The sequence below is a fragment of the Balaenoptera physalus genome (genome assembly GCF_965194825.1).
Source record: "Balaenoptera physalus genome assembly, chromosome: 10".
Classification (NCBI taxonomy): Eukaryota; Metazoa; Chordata; class Mammalia; order Artiodactyla; family Balaenopteridae; genus Balaenoptera; species Balaenoptera physalus.
The window spans coordinates 63,436,144-63,451,575 of record NC_138889.1 but is presented as its reverse complement, the minus strand read 5'-3'; the positions used below and the strand labels follow the sequence as shown (position 1 = coordinate 63,451,575).

Genomic DNA, 15,432 nt, shown 5'->3' with positions numbered 1-15,432 from the left:
GGACGCTCTCAGTGTTTGCTGAACTGGCATTTGTCCATTGTCCAAGTAGCTGCTGCTGCTATTGAAGCCTTTCAGTGTCTCCTCTCTCCTGGTTGGCTTGCCTGATGCCTGGACATACCCTAGAGAGGCCTGTGCCTGAAACAGCACCACCATCTTCAAGCTTTAGCCACAATCACTGCTCCACTTCCCTTTCCACATACACATACCAGATATCCCAAGCTGACTGAGCATTTGTTTTCAGGGATGTTCCAGCCCCCAGGAGCATAGGGCGGTATAGAAATGGGGGGCAGAAGAGGGGAAGTGAATGTGGGATATAGTTGTCAAGGAAAGCTTCCGGTAGGAGATCTCCTTCACTCCTTCACTGCCCTCCTATCTCTCCATCATTCTCCCCATTAGCCACATTGGCTCTTCTTACGACACAGATCTGATCATGTCCCGCCCTTGTGGCAAAGTAGTAAATCTTCATGGCTTTTAGCATCAAGGGCAAATTCCTTAGTGTGGTGTTCAATATCTTTCATAATGTGGCCATCCTCCACTCCAGCAACCACTTGTTTTACTTCTAACTACACTCATCTCTTCCACGGAGCTTTGTTTAACTTCCTCCTTATCTCTCCCTACCCGCCATGATCTGCCCACCTCCCCACTCCGCAGGCAGCCTTGGATGGCCTTCCATCACACCCTTATTAGGGCTCTAACCACAATGAAGCAAAATAACCTGTTGCCTGTTTCCCCGACCTTCCTGGGAGCTCATTTAAGGACAGAACCTCCACCTGTTCCATTTATTTCTCAATCTCTCAGCTTAGCCCAGGCATGGGCATACAGTAAGAGTCCAGAAAATATTTGCTAGATTGATTTAATTGAATTGGATTTTGAAGGATGGGTAGGATTTAGATATATCAAGAAGAGATTTAGGAACTGCAAGAAAGGCCTTTGAAGAATGACTGCTGGGAATAGAGGGTGGAGGCAGAGGGTGCATGGCTCGGGGTGGGGGTGGGAGGTAGGTAAAGTGACAGAGACAGAAACAGTGCTAAAAGCATCCAACTTCAGGCCAAACGCTGCCCTGCCTCCTGGGCAGCCTTAGGAAAGTCTTCCTGGGTTGAGGAGGAATGTTCTTTTTTTCTTCCCAGAGATCTTTTTCATGGCAAAGACATCCTTCTTGGATGGCTTTAAACTACTTACCCTAGGCTCGCCCATCTAGCTCTAGCTCCATTCTGCCTCAAATAGTAATTACATCTTCATTGTTCTATAGAACATTCTTTAGCTTCCCTATCACTTCTTTTATTTATTTATTTATTTATTTATTTATTTTTGGCCGTGTTGGGTCTGTGTTGGGTCTTCGTTGCTGAGAGCGGGCTTTCTCTAGTTGCGGCGACTGGGCTTCTCAGTGCAGTGGCTTCTCTTGTTGCGGAGCACGGGCTCTAGGCGCGCGGGCTTCAGTAGTTGTGGCTCACGGGCTCTAGAGCCCAGGCTCGGTAGTGGTGGCACACGGGCTTAGTTGCTCTGTGGCACATGGGATCTTCCCGGACCAGGACTCGAACCCGTGTCCCCTGCATTGGCAGGCGGATTCTTAACTACTGCGCCACCAGTAAAGCCCCTCCCCTATCACTTCTAGGATGAAGTCCCAGTTTGCACCCATGGATACACTGAGTTCTTTCCTGGTCCCACATCTCTGTTCTGCCTGTTCATCTGGCATGGAATGCATCTTTTCCTTGTCTCAGCAAACTCTACCCTTCCTATAAAGGTATAGATTAGCATGACACTTTAGTAAGTTAGGCATGCATGTAGTAATTTCTACTAGGGCTATCACTAAAATAATAGAAAAAAAATTTAATTTCCAAACTGATGCAGGAATAAATATGAAATAATCCAAAAGAATGCAAGAAAGGAGATTTAAATGGCCAATAAACATGTGAAAAGATGGTCAACATCATTAGTCACCGGGGAAACGTATTAAAAAAACCACAGTGAGATGCCACTTCACACCCCGTAGCATGGCTATAATTAAAAAAGAAAGAAAAAAGAAAATAACAAGTGTTGGCAAAGATGTGGCTGGCAGGAATGTAAAATGGTACAGCCACTTTGGAAAGCAGTTTGGCAGTTCCTCAAGAAGTTAAATATAGAGTTACTATATGACCCTGCAAATCCACTCCTAGGTATAAACACAAGAGAACTGAAAACACATGTCCACAAAAAACTTGTACATGAATGTCCATAGCAGTACTATTCATAGTGGAATAATGGAATAATCATTATTCGTGACAAAACAACTCAAATGCCATCCAACTCATGACCGTATAAACAAAATATGGTATATTCATAAAATGGAATATTATTCTCCTATAAAAATGGGTGAAACTGAAACATTACGCTAAGTGAAAGAAGTCAGACACAAAGGCCACGTATTTTATGATTCCATTTATATGAAATGTCCAGAATAGGCAAAGCCATTGAGACAGAAAGTGTAGTAGTAAATTGCCAGGAGCTGGGGGGAAGGGGGAGATGCGGAATGATTGCTAATGGGTCTGGGGTTTCTTTTGGGATTATGAAAATGTTCTGGAATTATATAGTGGTGGTAGTTGCACAACCTTGTGAATATACTAAAAACCTCTGAATTGTACACTTCAAATGGGTGAATGTTATATTATGCAAATTATATCTCAATTTTTTAAAAAAAATCTGGCAAAGAGCTGGGCCTCAGTAAATGGCAGTTACTTTTACCAAAAAAAACAAAAATTTTTTTAAAAAGCACAGAAACAGAACATCTGGGGCAAATAGAAAGTCTAAAATGTTAGATAAAATCCTAAATATACCGGTAAATTCGTTAAATGCAATTGACTAAATGCTCTAGTTAAAAGTCAGATATTCACACAAGATTTATATAAATCTAATTATATGCCATTTATAAACATCACCCTTCCTTATCAAGTTATAGGAAAAAAAGAAGGAAATCAACATTTACTGCATGCTTATCATTTGCCAAACAGGGGCCCAGTCCTTTGCAAATTCCATGATCTTATTTGACCTTCACAAGCACCTTATGAAACAGAAATTATTGTGCCCACTTTATAGACAATGAAACTGGGGCACAGAACAATTAAATAATTTGTGCAAGGTCTAAAAAGTAGCAGATCTAGGACTTGAACTTAGATCTGTTTGAATCTAACTCTGCTGCTCTTTCCAATGTACCATATAAGAAATTTAGAATCATCTCTCTGTTCTCTCTCATAATGTGGCCATCCTCCACTCCAGCAACCACTGGAGGGTCTTCCAATAAGTATACACTACTTAAGGGGCCCAGCTCCTGCACACCTGCTAGTACTCTGGACTGAATACACTCACTCACACAAGACATATTTCTGAGCTCCTTTTCTGTGTCAGAATCCATGTCTTAGAATATTTAGAATGGAATTCCTTAACATTTTTAAAGAATACAAATAATATCTATCATTTATTGAGGGTACCTGTGTAACAGTTACCATATGCCTCAGCTCACTTAATTCTCACAACTCTGTGAGGCAAGTACAATTATTATCCCCATTTTAAAGACAAGGAAACTCAGGTTCAGGGGTTAAGAAATTTGCCCAAAGTTCATACAGTTAATACATGGTTGGGCTCAGATTTAATCCCAGGGTTCTCTGACTCAAAACTCCCATACTTCTTTTCTATTTAAGAAAATAATTCACTCATTCATGCATCAAACATTTAATGTACACCTGTTCTGTGTGCCTGGCCTTAGGGACATCAGAATAAATAAGCAGAGGACAGGCTTAAACAGAGCTGGGTTTGAGGATTGGAAGGTGAGAAATCAAAGGTTCAGGAGGGCAGTGAGGAAGCTACTGTAAGTCTCCAGGGAGACCTAATGACTTTCTGATGCTGAGCATAGGCAAGGGAGGGTGGAGGGAAAGGAGTGATGTTTGGATGGAGGAGTTGGGGAAAGGTGTCTGGAGTCAGATGTTTAGCTTTACTATTTGACCATCCATATATCTATTTTTTTTTTCCTTCAAGCATCTACTGAACATCTACAATGCACTAGGTTTCTTCCATCCATTATCTTATTTTACCTTTACTACCAGATCACTCCACTTTTTGACTAAGTATCTCTAATCCCTTGCCACCACTGAAAACCCAGAGCGATTTAAGTTTATCTATGTTTTGGGCAGGGCCCATTTCAATTTTGTAGATATGTCCCAGGAGGAGGGGGTGGTGGAGCGGTAATCCTAATAGGTTTTGCTTTCTGAACACTGTCCCTGCTATTTTGTGTGGGACCCACAGTCACTAGACCTAGTTTCTAGAACATGCTCAACCCACCCCCTTGAGATATCAGGCTTCTGCTCTGGGCTAGGCCTTGAGGGAAAGGAACACCAACTTGAAAATGAAGCTCTGGCCTCCAAGAGCCCGGCACAGAAGATAGGAAAGTAAATAACAGAATACAAAGTAACAAGGCTGTAACAGAGGCCTGCCCAAGCATTACTCCAACTAGCTGTGAGAGATCCCAGAGAAGCAGGAACATTTCAACTAGACTTTAAGAGTAAGTAGGGGTTCCTAAAGTGCAGGTGGGAAAGAAGTTCCAAGAATTGTCATTTGTACCAAACTCTAAGCTGAGCCATTCCCTTAAGGCACCTCTAATGTTCCTAACGTCCATTCTAGGGATTCAGAGAGGGAAAGGTTGTGTCGGGGCTGGCATGGGTCAGGAGACAAGGAGGCCAGGTTTTGGGGCCTCGGAGCAGCTGCAGGCGAGCTACGCAGATAGACCTCCTAGGAGGCCCCTCCAGCTCCGCACGTGGTCTGGCCAGGAAGTAAGGGCAAGACGACGGGGGAGCTTTCCCATCACAGCCCGCGGACTGGGGCAAAGGAAGGGTAGAATAGTTACCATGCCATCCTGGAGCCTTCACTCTGATTGGCCCGAGCATCAGCAACCCGAGTCTCTCTGCTCCAAAGAAGGGGGCGGAGCCTCAGCAAAGCGTCATCACTCTTCTCCCACCCCCGACCGATGTAGCCACTCACCAGCCTACCTCTAGGGGACCTTGTGACGTCACGACTCTCTCCCAGCCAACCGCGGCGGCGAGGGGCGGTACTTCATGTCCCTCCCACTGCCCCTCCCGCTTCCTCCCCCTAATTCCTTCCGTCCCTCTTCTTCCCCCTCTCCCGTCTCCCAAAGACAGCCCTCACGTTCGGTTTCAAAAGACTCTAGGTCCAATGAATAACAGGGCGGGCCTAGAGTGGCGGCAGTGTCTGCCAATGCGCAGACAGCGAGGGCGGAGCGCCCGCAGCGAGCCTCTGACTGCAGGCGGCGTGTGACGCAGTCGGGCCCTCTGCGCGCTGCGCCCGAAGCGGCGGTCGGTAGCGGTGGTGGTGGAGGCGGCGACGGTTTCGTGGCGGCCGCGCGCTGCTCTCTGAGCGGCGGGTGGCAGACGGGCCTAGGCCCTCACTCTTGACACTTTCTGTCCCCCACCGCATCGCGGTAAGTCGGGAGCCGGGGTGGTGGCGGCCGGGGACCGGCAGGCTCCTCCTCCTCTCAGGGCGGGCGGGTGCGCGGGGAGTCCCAGGCCCTCTCCGCGCCCGAGTCTCGCGCCGGGGCGCGCACCTTCTGCCCTGGGGGAGGGGGCGGGGCCCGCGACCCTGCGGCCCCGAGGCCCAGCTCTTCGGGCTCTGGGAAGGAGTCGCTATCGGTGGGATCAGGGCCCGGGGGTCTTGCGTTGCAGCCTACGTTGAGGGGCGTCCCTCTAGCTGGTTGTACTCATTCATTTGCCCGGCGGTAGTTAGGTGGGCCGGCCCTTTGCGGGGGCAGCGCCTTGAGACCCTGAGTACGGTTTTCTCAGCACTTCTCTGACCGTTGTGCGGGATGGGCTTTATTTGCCTTCGTTTCTCCAAGGTGGAATTTGCAGCCCCAGGGGAGGGTGAGTGGGTCGGGAGTTTCTTACCTTTTTAAAACAGTATCTGAGAATTAAGGTCGGTTTAATGGAGTGAAAGCTTATTTTCTGTTCTCCGACGTGTTCCACGTAAAGCTAGACGAGGTGAGGTTTTTGGATTACTATCGCCATAAGGACCTTAGAAATTAAGCCAATCCTCCTACTCTACATTAAATGCAAGTTTTATAGGTGGAGAACCCGAGGCCCAGAGAAGAAACAGGATTAGCCAATGCTACATCTGACTCAGTGTAGAAATTTTTCTACTACACTGCCCTCCCTGGGTGTTCCAGCCTCCCATTACTGAGGATTCCCTTTGGAAGAGTGGAGGGGTTAAGGTAGGGACATTGGATAGTTAGGAGCAGACCTAGTCTTCAGTAGCGTTTCCGATTTAGTTACTACCAGCTCTGTTCGTGGTAAGGCAGACGCTTCATTAGTTCACCTAGACCTTGAGAACTAAACTTACAAGTTGGTTAAAGAATGTTAGTTATGTATTGGAAATGAATCGATAAAACTACATGTCATTGGCTAGTTTCCTGTCCCAGGTCTGAAATTTTTATTTGTGGCAGCTGCTGGGGACTCAGAAGAAAGAGTCCAGTTAATGAACTACAGCAATATTGGAATAGAAAACCAGAAATATGGACAAGACTTAGAAAGGTACACAGCAGTCATTTTGTATTTCTTGTACCTCGGAACTCATAGCTCCTCTCTTACTGAATTCGAACATTGTAGTAGAATGAAATGAGAAAATTAAACTATTTTGGGAGAAGACGCTAACTGGAAGAAAGAAAGAAAAGAGCAGTGATCATCCCCTGTGACACTCTTATAAATTCAGAAGGAAACACTTGTTGACTGAGTGACAGATGGTGTGTTTGGAACTTGGTCGAAGAAGTTAGGATATTTAAAAAACAAACCAGAAGTTGGACAGGAAGGAGGTACTGGGAGATACTTTGATAAGGTTATTTTTTGACTCTTCATTGAGATTTGATGAAGGCCACTTTGGTCTGTTCACATAAGTCAGATTGTCACTTTCCTCTTGTTTAGATGACAGAAAAAACTGAAAAATGTAGTGTGTAAGAGCAGAAGAGAACTGTAGTCTTAATACTAAGAGGTGAACAGGGTATGTTTTCTGTGACATGTTCTCTTCTGGGAAGCCTTTCCTGGCATTCTTTCCCCTGCAAGCTTCTATAACACTTATTTGATACTTCTATTTATAGCACAAATTATTTTGTATTTTAGCTGTGTCTTTTTATTAGACTGGTAAAAAAATTTTTGACTTTGTATTCAGTTTGCTTGGCACAGAGTAGGCCCGCAGTAAGTGTGCTTGCCTGAATGGATAAACAAATATGGAGGAGTTAAACCTAAAAATAGTCTATAAAGAGGCTGGGTATTTGTGTACTCCTGAAATACGGGGCCCAGATAAGAGGACCCATACCATTCGTGTGATACACGGTACTTTGGTACCTGACTTTATTCATGTCTACTTGCTCCTGGATAGCTAAGAACAAGCACAGCTTTTAGGGAACCAAGTTCATAGCTTGGAAAAAATCAGTAATATTACTTTATTGTGATTTTTTATAGTAGCAATTAACCTTAGGAAGAAAGGGGTGGTAGTACTGATATTTAATTTCCAGTAAATAAAGAGCACATCTGTAATTATGCAATTTGTCCAAAGCTTAGGAGATTAAGAAATTTAGAGATTTAACAGTAGGTATTAGAGACAGAGTATGTAAACAATGTTTCTTAAGAACTTGGTGCATTCTGTGTGTTTGGAATTGAACCTAAGTATTTGGCATTTGTGTATTGTAGTATTTTACCCAATAAGGTACTCATAACACCCCCTCCCTAAGTTGTAACAACCAAGAATGTCTCCAAACATTGTCACATGTTACCTGGGAGGCAAAACTGCCCCTGAGTGAGACCACTGCTCTAGAGAAAACGTTCCCAGTATTTCAGTAAAAAAATCTTACCTTTATCGTGTCTGGTCTATGCTTGTAGAGTCAGCTAATAAATTGCATCTGGTTAAAATTGTTCTCAAAAATGCTTAAATTGTCAGAATCTGGTATGGGAAGCTGAAAAGCTAAGAGTCCTAGAGTCACTTTCTTTAGTTTCTCCTTTCATTTCTGTGGTAACTTCCTTTTCTCTGGGATAGGAGAAATCAAAGTCCTGTTTGAAAGGAGATAGGTCGTTGGGTAAATAGAGCAATATTTATTGGTTTTTGTGGAAGAGGGCAAAAAAGAACTTGTAGTTGAATTGATATAATTAAATGTGATGCTCTGTGATTCCATTATCTTTCCATTTCACTGATACACGACATGCCACATGAATCGGAGGTCTTGTCCCATTGTACTGACTCTGAGAATTTAATAAACACTGAGAATTATTTGCCACATTTTAAGAGTTTGTACTTAATTCAGCGTAATGTGAAACAATTGTAATTTTTTAGTAGAGAAATAAAAATGATTTCTTGAAGTATAGGTCTGATTAGCTAAGTCTGGTACTAAGAGTTTAAGCTGGGAGGTAGTAGGGTAGATTGGAAGGTGTGAAACTGGAGTCAGACGATTAGAAGGAGGCTCTAGCAATGGTCTAGCAGTTCTCAAAGTTTGAGGTCTTGGGACTCCTTTATGCTTTTAAGAATCATTGCAGACTGCGAACAGCTAGAAACTGAAACTAATATTTAAAAGATTTATTGATTTAAAAAATACTCTTACGAAAAGTTACTAAAAAATTTAGTGACAACAGTGGCATTGTTTTACATTTTTGCAAATCTTTTTAATGTCTAGCTTAATAGAAGACCACTGAATTTGTGGATCTTTTGCATTCAGATGGTTGGTATGTTGTTTTAGCTGAAGTATGTGAAGAAAATCCAGCCTCATACAGATATATAGTATTTGGAAAAAGGAGTGTTTTAATAACCTCTTCAAATAATTGTAGATTTCTCCTTTGACAGTACACTCAAACCTTTTTAAAGGTTTGTTGCAACATGGAATCTGAAACCATATCATTGAACTTTTGTACAATGTTACATTAAAATTCATTGGTCTGTCTTGCACTTTGAATGGGTGTTTGTTTACCTTCGCATGATTTTATGACATTATATACTGGTCATTAGGAATCATTGGTGCACTGAATTACACAGCTCTTCCAAATGTTGACAAATTTACAGTTGCTAATATTTCCACCCATTTCATCAGATAAATCTTTTAAGAATTGGGAAGTTGACAAGCTCATAGTGGTGTACACAAGTTTTCAAGATTCCAATTTTTGCTTTAAATCTAAGTAACCATAGTTTGTCATTTATTCTTTGAAATAAAAATGGTGTTCCATTAAAAAAAACAGTTGGGTCAGCTTTCTACCTCAAAAGTAATCACCCAAGTGTTTTTCCTTGGGACAGCCATTGTACTTCAATATGTAGAAGTGCTTTTGAGTACTTCCCACTTCATCCCCCAAAATAATCACACAGAGTATTGAAAAGATGTGTACTGAAATGTCGAGAGTTAATACAATCAATAATTTTTACTGCTCCATCAAGGACATTTAAGTGAAAATGGATTTTTGTGTGTGCTATAAGTGGGTGGCAGTGAAGAATCCAGTGACTATACAGTTTGGGGCCATTGTCTTGTTTCATGCTCAGGTTCTAGGTGTAGAGGTCAGCACTGTTTTTTTTAAAAAGGCAAATAATGTCTTAGGATTATTATGAAAATAGTTTTGACTTCTTGGGCCTTTGGACCACACTTTGAGAACCACTAATCTAGGGCAATGATTTTTCACACTGGTTCATACAGCTGTAAGCTTCTTTGAAAGGATCAGCTGATGGGGTTCTACTGTGCCCCCACCCCTCTTTACTTCAGCCAGGGCAGCTTTTGTGCTTATGTCTGTTTTGTGGACTGGGTTCCATAGCTAACAATATTTGAAAACCACTGATCAAGGGAAAAATAATCGAATGCCTGAATTAATCTGTTCAGGAAGGGAACAGTTCATCCTCCTTGAATACGTGTTGGAGTCACTCATCATCACACCTTTGTTTAGACTTCCATGTGCTTCTTTTACACAAAGATTACTAGTATCTGCCCACCTAACCCTTCTTGCTGGAATAAGCTTCTTAAGAAATAGGTATATGGTTTTGTAAATTTAAAAGGTGAGTAGTTGGGAATAAGGCTAGAGATGTGAAATGAGCAGAAGTGAATGAATGATCCAGAGTGACAGTATATTGGGAAGGTAATTGTTTTCATTGTTTGCAGTGGTGCTTTACAGTTGTGTTAAGTGGTCAGTAGATGACACTGAAGTATTGGGAAATAAATCATATTATGTATGGAGTTCTAGCTAGGCATTGATCAATCAAGGTTTAGAGTGGGGGAAATTATTACATTTTTCTAATTAAAAATATTGTAAAACTAAACACAAACCTGCTTTTGAGGAACTCTAGTTTGAGGCAACTTTGTCCTCCTAACAGTCCTTTGGTGTAGGCTGTATAATCCCTATTGTTCAGATGTATCAACAGAAATTGAGGTCTGAGGTTGAATATCATGACTTAACTACAATTACACAGTAGCAAGTAGCAGCGGTTTTTTATTCCTCTTTTACCTTTTTATTTTGAATTTTAGATTTACAGAGAACTGCAAACATACTAAGTGGCAGAGAGTTTTTAATATAGATTTGTCTCTAAAGCTAACGTATTCTTCACTACTTCAGTTTGTAAAATGAGTGTTATGTTAAGGGGATGAAAAAATGCTACTCAGCACTATGAGGAAGGAGCTGTATTAGACACTGTGGATTATTTCAAGTTAATTTTACACACGAATGGGAGAAATGAAGCAAAATCAAGATGCTTTTTACCAGGGCAGCAAACAACTCATACACGCAAGTGGCAGGTATAACAACAAATATATTGCATAACTAAAAACAGCTGGGAGGCATTAGTTTATGTAATAGAGGTTGGAAAGGGGGAGGGGGAGGGGAAGGGGAAGTATTTTTATACTGATAAGAGTCTGAAGGGTCTAATCTGGGACAGTCATGTGAAGCAGGTGAGGCTTGAGCAGCAATTTTTAGAAAGAAAAGGGAACATAGTATTTAGAGAGAAGAATGAATGTTCTAACAAAGGGAATGGCTTGATCTGGGGATCAATCATAGGAAGGATATTGTAAAAACAAGTGGATAGTTTTGCTGGGCTATATTATTAGGTGATTAAGATTAGGCCAATCTCTTTTACCTGGAATTCTCCCTCCTCCCATCCCTCCTCTCTCATCCAAGGCAAAAATTAGTATTTTTCTATTCAGTTTATCTGTGATGATAATTCCTGTCTTTTTAAGTACTTTTGTGACGATTAGATGAGAGACTATATGAAAAAGTACTTTGTAAACTGGAAAGTACTATACTAGTCCATTTGTCTAACAGATATTTAGTGTTTTTGCTCTTTACTGAGTTTGATACAAAGGAAGTCAGTGAAGTGGAAAGAAAAAATTACTGCCCATTTGTGTAACTTTCTGTTGTCAGAGAGCAGCACGCTTGCTTAGTCATTCAGATAGCACTTAAAGTTGGCAATTGACTGGGTGTTACCATGTTTCAGAGTTTGTCCACCACTTTTCTGGAAGAAAACAGTTTTGTCATTGTGCCCAGAGTTCACAAAGCTCACGAAAATTGGACATCAGTTTATTGAGCTTTAGTTGGGACAGTGGGAGAATACTGGACTACTGTTAACCTGTTATTAAGGCTACCTCTTTCTTATATCTGACAGTCTGAATTATTAATTAGAAGATTGAGCATAGAGAACAGTAAATTTAAGGACATTGTCTCTTTCTGTATAGCACTATTTCATTCTTATTTTTTCTTTCTAAATATGTCTTTTTTTAATTTTAAGGGGAAATTGAATACATTGAAATGGTTGAAAGACACTTTTTTGGGGCTGCATTGGGTCTTTGTTGCTGTGCGTGGGCTTTCTCTAGTTGCGGCGAGCGGGGGCTGCTCTTCGTTAAGGTGCACGGGCTTCTCATTGAGGTGGCTTCTCTTGTTGCAAAGCACGGGCTCTAGGTGCGTGGGCTTCAGTAGTTGTGGTGCGCAGGCTCAGTAGTTGTGGTACATGGGCTTAGTTGCTCCGCGGCATGCGGGATCTTCCCAGACCAGGGCTCGAACCCGTGTCCCCTGCATTGGCAGGTGGATTCTTAACTACTGCGCCACCAGGGACGTCCCTCTAAATATGTCTTATACCAAAAAAAAATGGCAACGAGTGTAAGTCAGTCCATCCGTAGAGGAAGTGGTTAATCTTTGTAGGAAAGTTCATAGAGGCCATGGTGATAAATTGTCAGTCCATAAGAGAGATTACCTTCCTGGTGACTAGAACTCCCATGTTTGCCAGAGAAGTGTCTCTTTCTCCTAATAGTGCTAGATCAATACTGCCAAATTTTGGTCTTATAGGTTTCCTATTTGTAATGAATGTAAAGTCATTTCCCTTTAGTTGTCAGTGTTCTTTCTTAAGGAGGACTGGACTCTAGACTCTAGGAGCATAGCTTCTGGAGTAAATAATAGCTCTGTGATCTTGGGCAAGTTATTTCTGTCTCAATTTCCCCATTTTTAAAATAGGGATAAGAATAACTACACTGGATTTTTGGGAGGTTTATAAGAGAATTCATTATAAAGCACTTAGGACTTCCCTGGTGGCGCAGTGATTAAGAATCCGCCTGCCAGAATAAAGACGCAGACATAGAGAATGAACTTGAGGACACTGGGAGGGGGAAGGGTAAGCTGGGACGAAGTGAGAGAGTGGCATGAACATATATACACTACCAAATGTAAAATAGATAGCTAGTGGGAAGCAGCCGCATAGCACAGGGAGATCAGCTTGGTGCTTTGTGTCCACCTAGAAGGGTGGGATAGGGAGGGTGGGAGGGAGACTCAAGAGGGAGGAGATATGGGGATATATGTATACGTATAGCTGATTCACTTTGTTATACAGCAGAAACTAACACAGCATTGTAAAGCAGTTATATTCCAATAAAGATGTTAATTTAAAAAAGGGAAGAAAAGAATCTGCCTGCCAATGCAGGGGGCAGGGGTTTAAGCCCTGGTCTGGGAAGATCCCACATGCCGCAGAGCAACTGAGCCCGTGCACACAACTACTGAGCCTGCACTCTAGAGCCTGCAAGCCCCAAGTACTGACTCCGCGTGCCTAGAGCCTGTGCTCTGCAACAAGAGAAGCCACTGCAATGAGAAGCCCTCGCACCTCAACGAAGAGTAGCCCCTGCTCGCCACAGCTAGAGGAAGCCCGCACGCAGCAACGAAGACCCAACGCAGCCAAAAATAAATGAATAAAATTTTTTTAAAAAAGCACTTAGAACAGCGCTTGGGACACAGTAGGAACTCAAATGTTAGCTAGTATTATTTACTCTAGGAGGGTTTCAGTTTGGGCCAGGTTAATGTATTTGAAAGGATAAAGACTTGAATATGTGCTATTCCTTTAAACTTGAATGAATTTAGAAGTTCCACACATTTCAGTCTCTAGGATTAATTTTTTTCTCTGTTTTGAATAGATTTTTTAATGGAAATAGAGAGTTAGTGCAAAGAGCTGCATCCTCTAGATGTTTTGTTATTGTTAATAGAGAAAGTAAACATTACAGAAAAGTTTGGATCCTCTGAATCTCTGCCCTATGCCTCTTTTCCCTTTGTCTCTCCAGAGTCAACCACCTTCATCTATTTTACTAACTAGTCTCCCTCTTTTACTTTTACTATGTATATATGTATCCATAAATAACAGTGTATTATCTTTTCTATTTTACAGAAAGAATCTGCCAAATGTATCTTTTTCAACTTCCTTTTTTTCATTAAACATCTTTTACTTGAAATAATTCTCATAGGGTAACTTTGTTCAAATGTTCTGGTGGTGCCTTACTCTTGATACACCGTATTCTGGGTACATACTTAGCAGAATGCTCTGATTCACTCCTTTAATTGGGTAATTTAATGTTGATGACATCAGTACATAATAAACTGTTAAGTACAATTATTATATGTTTATCATATGAGGGAAACTGGGCTTGGTGTTGAGATACAAGGCCAGATAGGAGAGGTACACAAATAACCCATTCTTACCTGTGTACCTTTCTTATGCTTTCCCTTTCTTCTCTTTCTAATCCCTTAAGGCCTAGTTCACATTCTAAATCCTTAGGAATTTTTCCTCACATTTCTCACCCATTTTCCGACCTAATTTTGACTTCTTATTTCTTGGCACTTACATGCTCTTTGAGTTCTTAATTTTTATTTATTTGTTTATTTATTTATGGCTTGTGTTGGGTCTTCGTTTCTGTGCGAGGGCTTTCTCTAGTTGCGGCAAGCGGGGGCCACTCTTCATCGCAGTGCGCGGGCCTCTCGCTATCGTGGCCTCTCTTGTTGCGGAGCACAGGCTCCAGACGCGCAGGCTCAGTAATTGTGGCTCATGGGCCTAGCTGCTCCACGGCATGTGGGATCTTCCCAGACCAGGGCTCGAACACGTGTCCCCTGCATTGGCAGGCAGATTCTCAACCACTTCGCCACCAGGGAAGCCCGCTCTTTGAGTTCTTAATGTGTGGGTTCTTTCTCTGATTATATCAGAAGTTACAAACTCAAAACCTGTTGGGGCCAGGCAGCTGATGGAGATGAATGATACTGGGTGGGTATTTTGGCACATTGGAGAGTATGGCTATGACCAAAAGAGACAGTTCCTACTAAGCTCCAGACTCTTACTGCCATGAAGTGATTATAGTCCTAGTCTGCTTAATCATTTTTCCGACATATCCCTATTTTAAATGTTATCAGCTAGACTGACAATATATATATACATAAACATTTCAAAGTACATAGGTATGTGTATAGTATACCATATATGTGTGTGTGTGTGTTTGTATGTATATATAACAGGCCAAAGAAGTGTCTGCTGGTTGTATCCAGCCATTTTGTGATCTCTTCCCTTTAGCAACCTCTGAATTAAATGATAAATTCTACCAAGAATCTTTCCTTTCATGGCTTCCTTTTGTTGTGAGAATTAATCTAGCATAATTTTAAGTTAGAAGGTACTTCTAAAGTAACTTGATCATGGGACTTCCCTGGTGGTCCAGCAGTTAAGACTCCACGCTCCCAGTGCAGGGGGTCCCCAGTTCGATCCCTAGTCAAAGAACTAGATCCTGCATGCTGCAACTAAGACCCGGTGCAGCCAAATAAATAAATATTTTTTTAAAAAAATAAAGTAACTTGATCATTTAGACTGTGTTTTAAAGGCACATGCGTGATGATTATCATTAATTTAGAAAATGAGTATATCTATGTTTCAGACCCATTTTAGGTTTGGGGATAGTAAACAAATGGTACTATTCCTATCTTAGAGGAGTTCATTACGTATTGAGGGGATCGTTGGGGGAGGTTGAGAGGTTGACTTCCTTGGGAAGCAGACACTGACTTGGAGATATCCTTCATGAGTTTTATTAGAGAGTGAGCTTGGGATCACCACCTGTAGGAGAAAAGGAAGCAGAAATGAGCTGAGGAAGAAGTTGAATTGTGATAG

The 15,432-nt window shown here is 41.9% G+C and overlaps 2 protein-coding genes across 20 annotated transcripts in view; one reads left to right on the top strand and one right to left on the bottom strand.

Moving 5' to 3' along the window:
* PGAP2 (post-GPI attachment to proteins 2) overlaps positions 1 to 4,985 on the bottom strand; it is a 150,639-nt gene extending 145,654 nt beyond the window's left edge. For 2 of the 4 annotated variants that reach the window (XM_082411406.1, XM_082411409.1), the window contains exon 1: positions 4,871 to 4,985. Coding sequence is in view for 2 of the 4 variants with exons in the window: in XM_082411409.1 (XP_082267535.1) it covers positions 4,871 to 4,910 (40 nt within the window). In the remaining 2 variants the exon portion in view is untranslated. The remainder of the gene's footprint in view (positions 1 to 4,870) is intronic. The other 2 variants (XM_082411408.1, XM_082411407.1) reach the window with 2 other exon arrangements.
* A 176-nt stretch (positions 4,986 to 5,161) lies between these two features.
* The window catches only part of NUP98 (nucleoporin 98 and 96 precursor), a gene marked incomplete at its 3' end in the record, with an annotated part of 98,238 nt that continues 87,967 nt past the window's right edge, over positions 5,162 to 15,432 (top strand). For 4 of the 16 annotated variants that reach the window (XM_082411355.1, XM_082411366.1, XM_082411356.1 and 1 more), the window contains exons 1-2: positions 5,162 to 5,461; positions 6,476 to 6,563. In XM_082411355.1, the coding sequence (XP_082267481.1) occupies positions 6,508 to 6,563 (56 nt within the window). In that variant the 5' untranslated portion in view covers positions 5,162 to 5,461; positions 6,476 to 6,507. The remainder of the gene's footprint in view (positions 5,462 to 6,475; positions 6,564 to 15,432) is intronic. The other 12 variants (XR_014250449.1, XM_082411365.1, XM_082411363.1 and 9 more) reach the window with 5 other exon arrangements.